Source organism: Histomonas meleagridis, assembly GCF_020186115.1.
Source record: "Histomonas meleagridis strain 2922-C6/04-10x chromosome Unknown contig_46, whole genome shotgun sequence".
Classification (NCBI taxonomy): domain Eukaryota; phylum Parabasalia; order Tritrichomonadida; family Dientamoebidae; genus Histomonas; species Histomonas meleagridis.
In genome coordinates this window covers 362,793-378,981 of record NW_027150889.1, presented here as the reverse complement: position 1 = coordinate 378,981, position 16,189 = coordinate 362,793, and the positions used below count along the sequence as shown (strand labels likewise).

The 16,189-nt window shown below is 25.9% G+C and overlaps 1 protein-coding gene across 1 annotated transcript; it reads right to left on the bottom strand.

Annotated features, from left to right (window-relative positions):
* Positions 1-13,634: 13,634 nt before the first annotated feature.
* Positions 13,635-15,443, bottom strand: GO595_006751 (3'5'-cyclic nucleotide phosphodiesterase family protein; the record flags this gene model as incomplete). The annotated part of the gene is made up of 1 exon (XM_067920138.1): positions 13,635-15,443. One exon carries the CDS (start codon positions 15,441-15,443, stop codon positions 13,635-13,637), a length of 1,809 nt encoding a protein of 602 aa, XP_067773179.1.
* Between the last annotated feature and the right edge of the window lie 746 nt (positions 15,444-16,189).

The following is a 16,189-nucleotide window of genomic DNA, read 5'->3' as shown; positions in this document are numbered from 1 at the left end:
ACGATCGATTTATACTCAATATTCATATCAATTATACATTTATGAGTGGTGTTTTCGAAAAAAATTGGTTAATTATTTTGATGATCTTCGGAGTTTAATTAGGTTTCAATATTTTAATTAATATAAATAAAATTATGTAATCATTAATTTTCTAAACTTTAAATTTTGAGTATAATTATTGTATTTTGTTGTGTTTCTAGAAATTTATATTTTGCAAAAGTTTGCTTATTGTTAAATTTTTAGAATTTAGTAGCATCAATATATAAATAAATTTTTATAAATGCTTATATATTACAAATGAATATCTTTAAAGCATTCCATGCTAATTATAAAGTATTTTATGTTAATTGCACAGTATCAATTGCATTCAATTATTCTAACATTCCCACAAATTATTTATGGATTTAGAAACATATTAAATCAGAATTCTAATTTGATAATCAAAAAAATTAACTAAAGAAATTATATTAACAATTTTTAATGATTTTTTTTTAGTATTATCTTGTCCTTATTTTTGCAATAATTGCTGCAGATGAATCAATAAAATTCGGAGATGTCATCAAATTAAAAAAGTGTTTGTATGAAACCCTAATAATATATTTTTTAATTAAGTTATATATTCAAACCTGAATTCGTTATATTTCTGAACAAAATATTGATTTTCCAATCTATGAAACAGTAAAAACAGCAAGACCTTTTACTCATTATTATATAGATTGTTATAATAATAAATCAAAAAATAATGTATTTAATCGAAGTGGTTCCTTTCAGAGAACGAAATTTTAAGTAAAATTCAACAAGGTGATTGGAATCATCATTATATATATAGTACAATAAAAATTAATAACATTTCTATAAAAATAATATTAATATAGAAATACCATCTGGGAAAATGTTTGGAACTCAAAAAATAATAAATGATATTGAAAAAAAATTTAATATTACATTTGAAATAGAAGAAAAAAAAATATTAATTTTAATGGTAATATTTTTTATGCAGATAGTGACACAAAAACAAAATTTATTACTTATAAAAGTAATATTATTGTTTCTGATTTCTAATGTGATTGTATTCCAAATATTTATGGACGATTAATTTAATTCATATAATAACAACATTCGTTTCGATAATAATCAAGAATTAAATGTTAATCAAATAACACAACATGATAAAGAATTATCTTTAAATATCTAATTTTCATTTTTACAATCTGCGATTGTTTCACTAATAGGATCTGATAATAAATTGATGGGAAATGAAGTTTTCCCATATGATCTTAATTTAGGATTTTTCGAGAATCTTTCATGTGGGTTATTACAAAGTAAAAATGTACAAATAATTTATCTTGCACTTAAAAAAACTTATAAATGTTTATTTATTAGATAATATCGGAGATGAATGAATGAAAAGGGCAGGTGATTATAAATAAAGGAAGTTCTTAAGATATTTACACAACACATACTTTAACACAAACATATTTATTTAGTAAATCGAATAAGTTTTCTAAATCAAATACATTTTCGAAATCAAATTGAATTATTAATTCAGACATGTTTAGCGAACTATTAATATAGCATTATCATTCGCATTATTGTGTTTAAATAATCGTACAATAACAAAATGACATTTTTCATTTTCTTTGAATTATGCTGCCAATAATTTACAACAAAATAAATTTGAGAGTGCGTTTGAAATGTGTATAAAGTTATTATCAATTTCATTTGGAAGAAGTGCAAAAATTATAAAAAATAATGCATTTTCTGAATGTTTATTTACAAACATAACAATTCCTAACTCTGTTGTAGAAATTCGATTAAGTGCCTTTTCTTCAAGTGAAAAGTTAGAAACAATTATCATTGGAAAAAATGTGGAAAAATATTGAAGCTCTTGCATTTAGTTTTTGTGTTTCACTTAAATGTATTTATTTTTATGGTGATATTTCTCCAACAATTGGAGTGAATTGTTTTAGTAATATTTTAGCAAATTCTGTTATGGTATATGAAACATATCAAAACAAAACATTTGGTGGATTAAATGTTACGAATAAAACAATTGAAGGATGTAAACCAATACCAACAAGAACATTTACACCAACTAAAACAAATACTTTTACTAAGTCAAGTTCAAGGTCATATTCACATACGCTTACAAAATCGAATACATTTTCATCATATTCCACATTTACAGAAACATATTCTTTTGATGTAGCTTTAACACATTCATATTCAGTGACATATATTTTATCACTTACACAAACATTAAGTATTTATAGTTCATTTTTCAATTCATTTATTCTTACGAATATCAATTCAATATCTACATATATTTCAACATCAGTTATAATTTATGATTATACAGTTAGTCTTTATTCTGATTATTTCATGTCTTATTCAGGTTTTTATATTATTGAAAACAATGTTATTAAAAATGAAGATAAGACAAAACTTTATATTGGTGTTGGAGTTGCAATTGGAATCGTTATTGTTGCTTCATTAATTATTGCATTTTTAATTTACATTCGAAAGAAAAGAAATCAAATTAATGAAGGATCATTTAATGATAATGATAAAATGATTATTATTAAAGATGATAATAGCAATGATGATAACAAAGAACAAAATTTTGGTGTTCGTGCATAAAAATACCCTTTTCATTGAATAAAACAACAAAATTATTCTTAATGTTTTGAATTATAATTTTTTTTGATAATTTATTGAAAGTTTTAAATAAAATTTTATTTTTGATTTGAAGTTTGACAAATTCGGTATGCTATATCAAGGAAACTTATTTGATTTTATTTTTAATCATTCTTTTATGTAAATCTTGGAGTACCACAGCAAACCGATAGAGCTTTTTGAGTCTGCGCCTCTCAAAATCATTTGAGAATTTGGAAATCATTTATCCATTTAATACAACCTACTTATTCATTTGATGTTTATCTTAACATTCAATACAGTTAATTTCTTTAAATGATTTCAATTTATTAATTAAGTGCAATATTTTGTTCGCTAACGCTCACTTACTCATTTGTTACAGCCTTTAGTTGTTTGATGTTTGTCTCTTCATTTAATACAACTCATTTCTTTAAATTATCCGAAATTTTATTGAGATTATAATGGAATGCTCCACAACCAAATGCGCCTAAAATGATATGGTCAACGTTATTCTAAATACAACATTGAAGAATTGTTTGAATACGTGAATCTCTCTATTAAGTTGATCAATATCGATACCTTTTCGAACGCTAAGATAATCAACAGCAGATGTAATAAGTGTTGCAAAAATTGGTTTGTCCAAAAGTGTAAAATCTAGTAATTTTTCCTTCAAATTGTACATTTGGACTGAAAATTAAGTAACTGGATGCTTCGCCTTTGGTATTATATATGCTTTATTCATAAAATTCATTCTTTTGTATTAAGGAATAATTAATTTTATGAAAGTTGTCCTGGTATATAATCTTCTTGTGAACTTGCTTTTCTTGTTATGGTTGGTACATTCATTGTAACAGGTGCATTGAATACTATTTGGAAGATTTTTCTGGTGACTGAATCAGACGAAAACTTTATTGAATTGATGGTTTCTTGTAACGTTTAGATAACCTATTCAATTTTCGCTTTTTGAATGGGCCGATCATAGCTAAAGCGATCTGGTATTTTGTTTCACTAAATTTTTACTTGTCCTGGACTTTGCAAAACAAAAATGAACAATTCAGTTTATTCAATAAAAAATATTTTTCTTAAATAAAGAAAATGTTGCTCAAGTAGTTCTTTCAGTGTTTGATATATTTGATAATAATTGTCAGTATTCATTAGTAAAATAATTTATTCATTATTTGTAGTAGGAATGAATAATTCAAAAGTCTATATGAATATCATTAAAGAAATAAAAAAAATTTGAAGATAACAAACAGATACAAAGTAAAATACATAAAGTTTTCTTGAAAAATGATTTTGAAAATATGTTATCAAGAATCAAATTATTTTCTTGAGAGAATGATTCAAGAAAATTTATGTGAATCGAACATAATTGAACAGGTGAGAGAAGAATCATATTTTATACCTTACATGTCCAAAAATTCCAGAAGAGAATGACTATTTGAAACCAAAAATGGGAAACATTAAAGAACTTTCAAAGAATGATTGGGAAATTAACAAGAAATTAATCAAAGAATGTGTTAATCCAAATGAAATTGCAAAAATAATTCGAAATGATGAAATAGAAAAACTTTAAGAAATATCATCACAACCAAATTTTGATTTTAATCAAACAATTGAACCATCACTTTATGAAAGATGTTCATTTATTAATAAAAAAAATGTTTCATTAATTGATTATACAGCATTTTTTTCTTCTATTAAATGTTTTAAATATTTACGTATGAATAATGCAAATGTAAATAACACATGTAAACATGCAATTGCAGGTGGAAATGAAGAAATCATTCATCATTTGAGGATGCATATGAAATAGCAATTGAGTTCCATCGAAATGATATCTTCAAATACATACATGAAAATAAAATATGTCATATTAAAAAATTAGAAAAATTAAAAATTTAAAAAATGAAAAAATTCCAAAGATCTGGCTAGCAGATGCTCATTTGGGAAAGTATTTAATAACAACCCGCTCACCCCATGTTTTTGGTCTTTTCTTTTATCAATTATAATTTTTACACGCATATTTTTATAGTTTTTTTAATATTAACACATTAACAAATTTTTTTCAATCCCAATATTTTTTCTATTATACTCATTTCTTTTTTATAATTTTTATATCTATATCTTAATAAGTTTATTTTAAAAATTTTGATTTATAAGTATTGAACTCTTGCTCTCCATTTGAGTTGAATCGGCGCTTTATAAACTTGTTCCGAACCTAGTGAGGTTCGAGCTTCTGACGAGACTTGTTCATTTCCAATCATTTGTACATTTGCCCCAATTGTAACTGATAATAATTGATTACAATCATAAAGCACTCTGTATCCAATTGTTTCAACTGAATTTGGAACTGTAATGTTATCGAGATTTGTACTTGAGAATGCACTTTCTCCGATTGTTTTTATATTTACACCAAAGTTAACAACTGATAAATCAGAACAAAAGTAAAATGCTTTATTTCCAATTTTTGTAACTTCATTTCCTATGTTAACTTGAGTTATAGTTTTACAATTATTGAATGCTTCATTTGGAATTTCATCAACACCATTAATAATAACATAAAAAGCATTATTTTTATTTGAATCTTCAAAATCATTGGAATCATTGATGATCAATGTAGAATTTTCACCAATAAATTTTTGAAAAGCATTCATAAAAAATAATGCAAAAACAAATGGAACTTTTAAACTTTCATTTAATAAAAGATTTTGAATTGAAAATGATATTTTAGACTTATTTAAGTATAAGCTAAATATAAACACAAGAAAAATATATGAAATTATAATTGGAAATTTGAAAAAAAAAAAAAAAATTCTTAAAAATATTTCATTTTTAAAGCACCTGTAAATAAGATAAATGTGATGATTTAAATTAAAACTTATCGAAGTGGTTGCAAAGATTGAGTTTAAATATTTGATTGTCGAAGGTAATTGTGTTTTATTAGAATATGAATCATTTTCTTTTGCATTAACTATTATACCTATTGTGTGTGGCTCAAATTGTAAAAATATAAAAGAAAATTCTGATTTAACATCATCTAATTGTAATATATAATCAAAATTTTTAATCACTGCTTGATTGGAGATATCAAATAAAAAGATTATTCGCACTGCAAGCAAAGCCAAAACAAGGGAATATTTCTTCATCATGGTGAACCTCTTAAAATAACAAAAAGTCAATATAATGAAAAAAACCGATTTCATTACAATACCCCAAGACCAAAAAAAGCACTTTTTGAATTGATAACAAATTCAAATAAATGTAACGTCAAATTCAAACAAATAAAGGCAAATGACAGGGCGTGTTAAAATATAAACTACACAATAATTTTGTGCTACGAGTGAACTGGAAGCGCTAACAGGCTAAATCTAGAGTTAGAATCTATATTCTAAAATTTATTCAGTTTTGGGTTTCAACGAAGTTCTTTGCGAAGACAGCATGCTGTCTATCCTTAATTAAACTTAAGTCTAGACTTGAATCATTTGAAATCGTGATCATCATTTAGTAAAGTATTGATTTCACACGAATTTTGTGTTGCTCTAGAGCATTCCAAATACTTACAGGTGGTCTCGATACAGTTCTTACTAAATTTGAAATTCTCGGATTAATAGTTTCCGCTATATGTCATGACGCTGATCATGATGGGTTTAATAATGCATTTAATATTAAAGCCGAAACGCCACTTGGGATTTTATTTAAGAACCAAAGTGTTTTAGAAACTCATCATTGTTCAGTAGCGATTAATGTTATCTCTAAAGATGAATGTAATCTTTTTCATTCATTATCACCTGTTGAAAACAAAAACATGTGGTCATTAATCATCTCATTAATATTAGCAACTGATATGGCAAAGCATTTCGATATATTAAAAAGAATTCGATAACATTTTCTCGGAAGGTAAATTTACTATGAATGATTCACATTGTAGAAATCTGTTGTTACAATTAATTTTAAAGTGTAGCGACGTATCAAATGTTGCGCGACCGTTTCAATTGGCTGATAAATGGAGCGAAGTTCTTTGCGAAGAATTTTTTCGTCAAGGAGACTTGGAGAAAGCACGCGGAATGGAATATACGTCTGACCTAAATGATAGAGCGCACCTTGATAAGCCAAAAAGTCAAATTGGATTTTATACTTTCGTTTGTTTGCCTTTGTTTCAAGCAGTAGCTAAAGCTGTGCCGAAACTTGAATGCAATGTTCAACAATTGAATTCAAATCTTGAAAAGTGGAAAGAAGCAAAGAAACAAGAAAATCAAAAAGAATAAATGTATGAATAAAATGTTTCTATATATTAAATTTTTTATTTTGATTTGATATAAGTTATTAGTATGTGAAGACAGCATGCTGTCTATCCTTAATTAAACTTAAGTCTAGACTTGAATCATTTGAAATCATTTAGTAAAGTATTGATTTCACACGAATTTTGTGTTGCTTTAACTTCTTGAAATAATCAAGGACTTACATAAAAAATCAAACTATTGAAAATAACACGTAAAGGCATCTTTCTTTCGAAATATTTTTTAGGTCACAATTATTATTGCTTCTTTGAACAATATGATCTCGATGAATATGAAATTCACATTCATGATGTTTATCATCTTTATTTCTCATTCAGTACAAAAATTTGATGACGCTACGGCAACACTAACAATTACAAAGTCAAGTGAATTTACAGACGAATACAAAAAACAAAGCAAAGCATGTTATCATTTCAAGTGGAATAACAAATATTCCTAATAAAGCTTTTTATAATTGGCCTTTATTGAGTACTGTTGAAATTAGTAACTCAGTCAAAACAATTGGAGAAAAAGCATTTGGTTCTTGTTATGTTTTAGAAAAAGTTTCAGTTGGAGAAGGTATTACAGATCTAGGAAAATCTGCATTCCAAGATTGTAAAGCATTAAATCGTGTTACTTTTAAAGGTCCTCTTACAACAGTTGGATCAGAAGTATTCTATAGGTGCACTAGTCTTGAAACTGTAATTTTTGAAGAAGGTGTTCAGTCAATAGGTTACTTTATGTTTTATAAATGCTCTAATCTTCAATATGTTACAATTCCAAGTACAGTTACTTCAATATCAATCAATCCATTTACTTACTGCAGTAAACTTCAAATGATAAACATTTCAGAAAACAATCAGCATTATTTACAAGTTGATGGTGTTTTATTTGATAGGAGTTTGACAAAGATTATAAGTTACCCAACTGGAAAACCATCAAAAGAATATAAACTTCCTGATTCAGTAATTTCTATTGAAAAATGTGCATTTACAAATTGTATTAATTTATTATCAATTACATTAGGAACAAATGTGAATACTATAAAAAATTTTTGCATTCTCTGAATGCGCGTTTCCAAGATTAGTAATTCCTGACTCTGTTATAGAAATTAAAAAACAAGCTTTTTTATGATTGCCATCAATTGGAAACAATAGTCATCGGTAAAAATGTAAAAGATATTCAAACTCTTGCATTTGGTTATTGTAAAATACTGAAATGTATTTACTTTTTTGGTGAAACTTCTCCAAATATTGAAATGTATTCCTTTAGAAATGTTTTAGCGAAATCTGTTATGGTAAGTAAAACATATAGAGATAAAACATTTGGAGAATTAAAAATAACCAAAGATACAATCGAAGGATGTACTTTGAATCCAACACCAACATTTACACCAAATGAAACAAATTCATTTTCACATACAAATGATGATAATTAAGTAATCCTCTCAAAAAAATTTTGATTAAGATAATTTTGTTGTTCACCCATGATCAAAAAATTTTATTGAATAAAACATCAAAATTATCCCTAACCTTTGCATTTTATTTTATTGATTATTATTATTATTATTATTATTTGAAATGTTCTAAATTGAATTAAATCACTTTTTAATCACCAAAACCTTTCTTAATTTTTCTTCTGATTACTCTCTGATAATTTTAATCTTCATTTCGGATATTAAATATTCCTTGTATAACTAGCTTTCAATGTTATAATTTTTTTATCTATTTTATTTTTCGAAATATTAGTGTGAATTATATTTTGTATCAGTGAATAAAATAAATTAAATGAATTTTTTATAAGCTTTTGATATGATATATGCTAATATCAGGATTATAAATAATATATTATTACTATTATATATATTATTACTATTATATATATTATTACTATTATATATATTATTACGATTATATATATTATTACGATTATATATATTATTACGATTATATATATTATTACGATTATATATATTATTACGATTATATATATTATTACGATTATATATATTATTACGATTATATATATTATTACGATTATATATATTATTACGATTATATATTGTGTTGCAATAGATGATACTGAATACACCAATAGATTTCATTATCCCTTTTTACCCTTTTATGTATATGATGAGAATAACAAAAAAATAATTTTAAAAAACCATCGAGTTTTAACTTCCTTTAATATCTGATAATTATGAATTTTTTATTTTTTTTTTTTTCTTTGGCAATGAAAAGGATTATATATGAAAAATATTTTTTAGAATAAATAGAAGTGTTGATTTGCATTAGAAAGTGAGAAACATAAAAATTATTATTATTACATAGAAAAAAATATTAATATTGATAAATTGGAAAGCTTTCAGAGTTAAATTATCCATAATAATGAGGAAAATTGTTTGTTAAATTTTCACATTTGGATGATTTCGTAATTTAGAGATATTGAAGAAAAATGATCAAAAAATACGTTACTTTTGGTTTAACGTACAAAAAAGGGTAATCTTTCTGTGCGTCAGGATAATATTCTATTTCATGGATGATAATACCAAAAAATGCGCCGCGTCACATGTACCACGAAGAGTTTTGATTTCATCAACATTTCTATATTCTTCTGCAATAATCGATGGAATATCATAATTAATTTGTTGGATCTTGTTCTTTATTTATGATTAAACATATATAAAACATTGCTGTATTGATTTAATAAATATTGTAAAGTGTTTTATCCTTTCTGTTATAGTTAATGGTAAGAAGAAATCCGATCATGATACAATTAAAAATTCTCGAGCAAAAGAAATATTAAATTATATCAGAATTCAGTGGTAAAAAAAGAAATATTTACTGCATGTCAATTATTTAGAATGATCGATATAACAATACTTGAAAATTTAGCGAAAGGTTTATTAGAATGTTGGAAAAAAGCCGAAAATAATATAACTGCGGAACTTTCTCTATTTTTAAAGTCGAAGTTTGTTTTAATGAAGAAAAATTATTATTACTCCATCATTAATAGAGTTATTAAATTTAACTCGATGTTCGTTTAATGAAACAATTTTTCATGTAAAAAATTTATCACGAATTATACAAAGCCAACAATTAAGGAATCAACACCAAGAAAATATAAATGACTTAAATGATTTATTTGAAAATGGACCAAATTTCAATCAAATGGTTTCATCAAATATTTTATTCGATAGTATTAAATATCATGTTTTAAATACAATTGAAATATCTTATAAAGATGCAGAAGCTTTAGCTCAACAATATAATGAATATTATCCAATATATCACGTTGGACAAATTTGGGATCCAAATTCTTATTTATTTGAAAGAGGTGGAAATACAAAAATTATTAAATTATTTGAAAATGATGAAAATTTGGATGAAATAGAATTCGATTCACAAAAAGATCTAATTTTTTGATTTTAATAAAGTAAAAAATGATATAAAACAATTTAAAAAAGATATAGAAACTTTAACACGATTTAGAGTTTGTGCTGATAGAGGTTCACTTTATATTGATTCAAGAAAACTTCAAAAGAATTTAGTACAAATTCCAAATAAATGTTTAAATGATTTATTTGATTTAATTAATGAATTAACATCATATAAAATAAATATATTACAAATGATTTTTAATGGCTGTTTTAAAAAATTTGAAAACGATTCAAATGATCTTGATAATTATATCGATTTTTGTAATTTTATTGATAATACATCTTATTTAACACCTTTAACTTCTCTTGAAATTGATTTTATTGGTGATGCAATTAAAGTAATGAAAGAATTTGATAAGGATTTTTACCACCGATGCGACCGTTTATGACGACCGTTATGCCAATACCCTGTGTCTAATCTCTGTTTCACCATAAAAATAAATGCATTTGAGTGAAGTACAAAAATTAAAGGCAGAACTACCAATACTTTTTACATTTGCTCCAATGAAAATCGTGCTTAATTTTTTCACATATGGAAAAAGCACCTATTCCAATTTCTACAACAGAGTTAGGAATTGTTATGTTTGTAAATAAACATTCAGAAAATGCATTATTTTTTATAATTTTTACACTTCTTCCAAATGAAATTGATAATAACTTTATACACAATTCAAACGCACTTTCTTCTATTGATATAACTGAATCTGGAACTTTAAATTCTTTAGATGAATTTCCATATGGATAACTTATGAGTTTTGTAATACTCTTATCATATAAAACTCCATCACGTTCTGTGTAATATGGATTTTCTTTGGAAATATTTATAATTTGAAGATTGTCACAATCAACAAATGGATTTGATGATATCAAAGAAACTGTTTTTGAAATTGAAACATATAAGATCCAATTGTTTTCACACTTTCATTTAATTGAGTTGATTGATTTTTATGGTCTGACATTGAATAGATAAAAAAATTATAACATTGAAAGCTAGTTATACAAGGAATATTTAATATCCGAAATGAAGATTAAAATTATCAGAGAGTAATCAGAAGAAAATTAAGAAAGGTTTTGGTGATTAAAAGTGATTTAATTCAATTTAGAACATTTCAAATAATAATAATAATAATAATAAATAAAATAAAATGCAAAGGTTAGGGATAATTTTGATGTTTTATTCAATAAAATTTTTGATCATGGGTGAACAACAAAATTATCTTAATCAAATTTTTTTGAGAGGATTACTTAATTATCATCATTTGTATGTGAAAATGAATTTGTTTCATTTGGTGTAAATGTTGGTGTTGGATTCAAAGTACATCCTTCGATTGTATCTTTGGTTATTTTTTAATTCTCCAAATGTTTTATCTCTATATGTTTTACTTACCATAACAGATTTCGCTAAAACATTTCTAAAGGAATACATTTCAATATTTGGAGAAGTTTCACCAAAAAAGTAAATACATTTCAGTATTTTACAATAACCAAATGCAAGAGTTTGAATATCTTTTACATTTTTACCGATGACTATTGTTTCCAATTGATGGCAATCATAAAAAGCTTGTTTTTTAATTTCTATAACAGAGTCAGGAATTACTAATCTTGGAAACGCGCATTCAGAGAATGCAAAATTTTTTTATAGTATTCACATTTGTTCCTAATGTAATTGATAATAAATTAATACAATTTGTAAATGCACATTTTTCAATAGAAATTACTGAATCAGGAAGTTTATATTCTTTTGATGGTTTTCCAGTTGGGTAACTTATAATCTTTGTCAAACTCCTATCAAATAAAACACCATCAACTTGTAAATAATGCTGATTGTTTTCTGAAATGTTTATCATTTGAAGTTTACTGCAGTAAGTAAATGGATTGATTGATATTGAAGTAACTGTACTTGGAATTGTAACATATTGAAGATTAGAGCATTTATAAAACATAAAGTAACCTATTGACTGAACACCTTCTTCAAAAAATTACAGTTTCAAGACTAGTGCACCTATAGAATACTTCTGATCCAACTGTTGTAAGAGGACCTTTAAAAGTAACACGATTTAATGCTTTACAATCTTGGAATGCAGATTTTCCTAGATCTGTAATACCTTCTCCAACTGAAACTTTTTCTAAAACATAACAAGAACCAAATGCTTTTTCTCCAATTGTTTTGACTGAGTTACTAATTTCAACAGTACTCAATAAAGGCCAATTATAAAAAGCTTTATTAGGAATATTTGTTATTCCACTTGAAATGATAACATGCTTTGCTTTGTTTTTGTATTCGTCTGTAAATTCACTTGACTTTGTAATTGTTAGTGTTGCCGTAGCGTCATCAAATTTTTGTACTGAATGAGAAATAAAGATGATAAACATCATGAATGTGAATTTCATATTCATCGAGATCATATTGTTCAAAGAAGCAATAATAATTGTGACCTAAAAAATATTTCGAAAGAAAGATGCCTTTACGTGTTATTTTCAATAGTTTGATTTTTTTTTTTTTTTCTTGATTATTTCAAGAAGTTAAAGCAACACAAAATTCGTGTGAAATCAATACTTTACTAAATGATTTCAAATGATTCAAGTCTAGACTTAAGTTTAATTAAGGATAGACAGCATGCTGTCTTCACATACTAATAACTTATATCAAATCAAAATAAAAATTTAATATATAGAAACATTTTATTCATACATTTATTCTTTTTGATTTTCTTGTTTCTTTGCTTCTTTCCACTTTTCAAGATTTGAATTCAATTGTTGAACATTGCATTCAAGTTTCGGCACAGCTTTAGCTACTGCTTGAAACAAAGGCAAACAAACGAACGTATAAAATCCAATTTGACTTTTTGGCTTATCAAGGTGCGCTCTATCATTTAGGTCAGACGTATATTCCATTCCGCGTGCTTTCTCCAAGTCTCCTTGACGAAAAAATTCTTCGCAAAGAACTTCGCTCCATTTATCAGCCAATTGAAACGGTCGCGCAACATTTGATACGTCGCTACACTTTTAAAATTAATTGTAACAACAGATTTCTACAATGTGAATCATTCATAGTAAATTTACCTTCCGAGAAAATGTTATCGAATTCTTTTAATATATCGAAATGCTTTGCCATATCAGTTGCTAATATTAATGAGATGATTAATGACCACATGTTTTTGTTTTCAACAGGTGATAATGAATGAAAAAGATTACATTCATCTTTAGAGATAACATTAATCGCTACTGAACAATGATGAGTTTCTAAAACACTTTGGTTCTTAAATAAAAATCCCAAGTGGCGTTTCGGCTTTAATATTAAATGCATTATTAAACCCATCATGATCAGCGTCATGACATATAGCAGAAACTATTAATCCGAGAATTTCAAATTTAGTAAGAACTGTATCGAGACCACCTGTAAGTATTTGGAATGTAGTAAATTGTGTGACATCAACTGCATGACGCCAATTATGATAAGGAACTTTACGATATGTATTTCTAATTTCAAATATAAAACGAAATAATTTTTCATTTGTAATATTAAAGTGATTCATTAAATCGAAAATATCGAAAATCGAAAACAATACTTTAACATGTCCAATTCCATCCCATTCAGGCGCATCGAATTGTACCAATAAAACTTGAGTAAGTTTATCCATTGATATCATAAGTTTACTTGGAATTTTATTGGTTAAAGTTCGTTCTCGTTCTGTTATCCAATTTTTTAATTCGACTTCAATTTCGCCAAACTTTGCTCTTTCTTTAAGTTGTGATCTTTCAATAGAAACACTTGCGAATACTGAAAAGCAATCAAGTAATTTAATATCTTCGCCCATAACTTTCCAATTACAAGAAAACTCAATAACGCCAAGAATTGTAGATTCGGAACTAAATAAAGGAATACAACAAATAACTTCTGTATTTTCGTCCGCATTAATTTTATTTGTAACTTGTGAATCAAATACATTTGTAGAGTTATGTGATGACGTATTATTATTATTATTATTATTATTAGAATTCATTGTTCGTGAATGTTGTGTACTAATTTTAGAACTTTCGGGATAAATACGAGAAAATTCATCATCTTCATATTGTAAATATTCTTCTTCTTCTTCTTCTTCAATATAATATCCATCTTCATCACCAAAGACCATTATATCTGCATCTAATCCTGCAGCTAATATTTTTTCAATTGCCTTATTTAATTGTTGTGTTTGTGCTCTCCCTAAAACTTCATGATGATCAAATAACATGAATTTTCTATTTTGTACTGTTTCTTCAGCAAAAACAGTACCATAAGTTGAAGGTGTACCTATAGTATGATATTCATATAAATTATTTTCGTTTTCATTATTTAAAAACACAGTAACTCTTGAAGCATTAACTATACTTTGGATATTCATCATAATCCCATCGAGTGTATTTTCGAGTGAAATTGTACTATTTATAGCTACTGACATTTGGATAAATGTACGTAATTGTTTTGTTAAATCTAATGATGCTTTATATAATCGTGCATTATCAAGTGAAATACCACAAAATACATTAAACGCCATAAGCATTTTCTCATCATCTTCATCAAAATGTCCGTCATTCTTCTTATTAATCATTTCGGTAACACCTGTAATTTCACCTCTGTTATTATAAATCGGTATACATAATAATGTACGTGTCATAAAGCCTGTTGCTATATCGACTGATCGATCGAATCGTTGATCTGCATAAGCATCACGAATATTAACTGTTTCACCTGATTGTGCACATATACCAACAATACCTCTTCCTATTTTAACATGAATCGCATTTTCTAATCCGCCATGAAAACGTGTAACTAATTCATTATGTGTTGCATCGACTAAAAATAATGAACAACGTTCTGCATCTAATAATTTACATGCTCGATCCATAATAGTAGGTAAAAGTACATCAATATCAAGTACACCACTTAAAATTTCGGCAACTTCAAGTAATGCTTTAAGTCTTTTCTCAAAATTATCAAGTTGCATTTCAAGTTGTGGTGGTGATACTACAAATGTAATCGTTCGAACTATGAATGGTATAAAAACTGAAAATATTATTTCACTCATGTATGAAAATCGTTTTTTTCTTCGCAATACAAAACACCATAATTGTTCACTTTCATCTTTATATGGTATTGCTAAGATTGATTCATCTTCTTCACCATCAACTTCTTTGTTATATGATGGAACATTAGAAATATGTTCTTCATTTATAATTTTTTGCGTTTTAAATGAATATGATATAAACCCAATTTTATCTGTTGATAATATTTCGCCTGAATTTGTTGTCGAATCTTTAGTGATTTGAAAGATTTGATTAGTTTTCGGTCTATAACAATAAAATTCGGCTGAACGTGAATGAAAATATTCAATAAGTTTATTACAAAAAAATTGGAACTTTGATGTGGATTAACTAATTCCGATGAAATTTGTAATAATGATTTACGTTGAAATAGAAAATCACCATATATTGAAATCTTAGCTAAAAATTTATCTAAGTTTTGGAAATCTTCTTCAACAAAGTCTTCTTCTGGTTTACCAATTTGAAAAATAAATTGGTTTTCTTTGGAATCATATAAAACGGGTATGTAAAGTATTGAATAATTCTTTGGAATAAAAAATGTATCAGCTTCTGTGTGATTAAATGCTTCTTCGCTTTCTATATTCTTTATAAAAAGAAATTCTTTAAGCTCGGATACTCGCCATAATATAGAGTCATCTTTTGGAATTTTTTTCTTGTGCGTTGCTGAAAATATTTCTGTTGATGAAATTTCCCAAAAAATTACATATTTCGTTTTAAATATTTCTTCTAA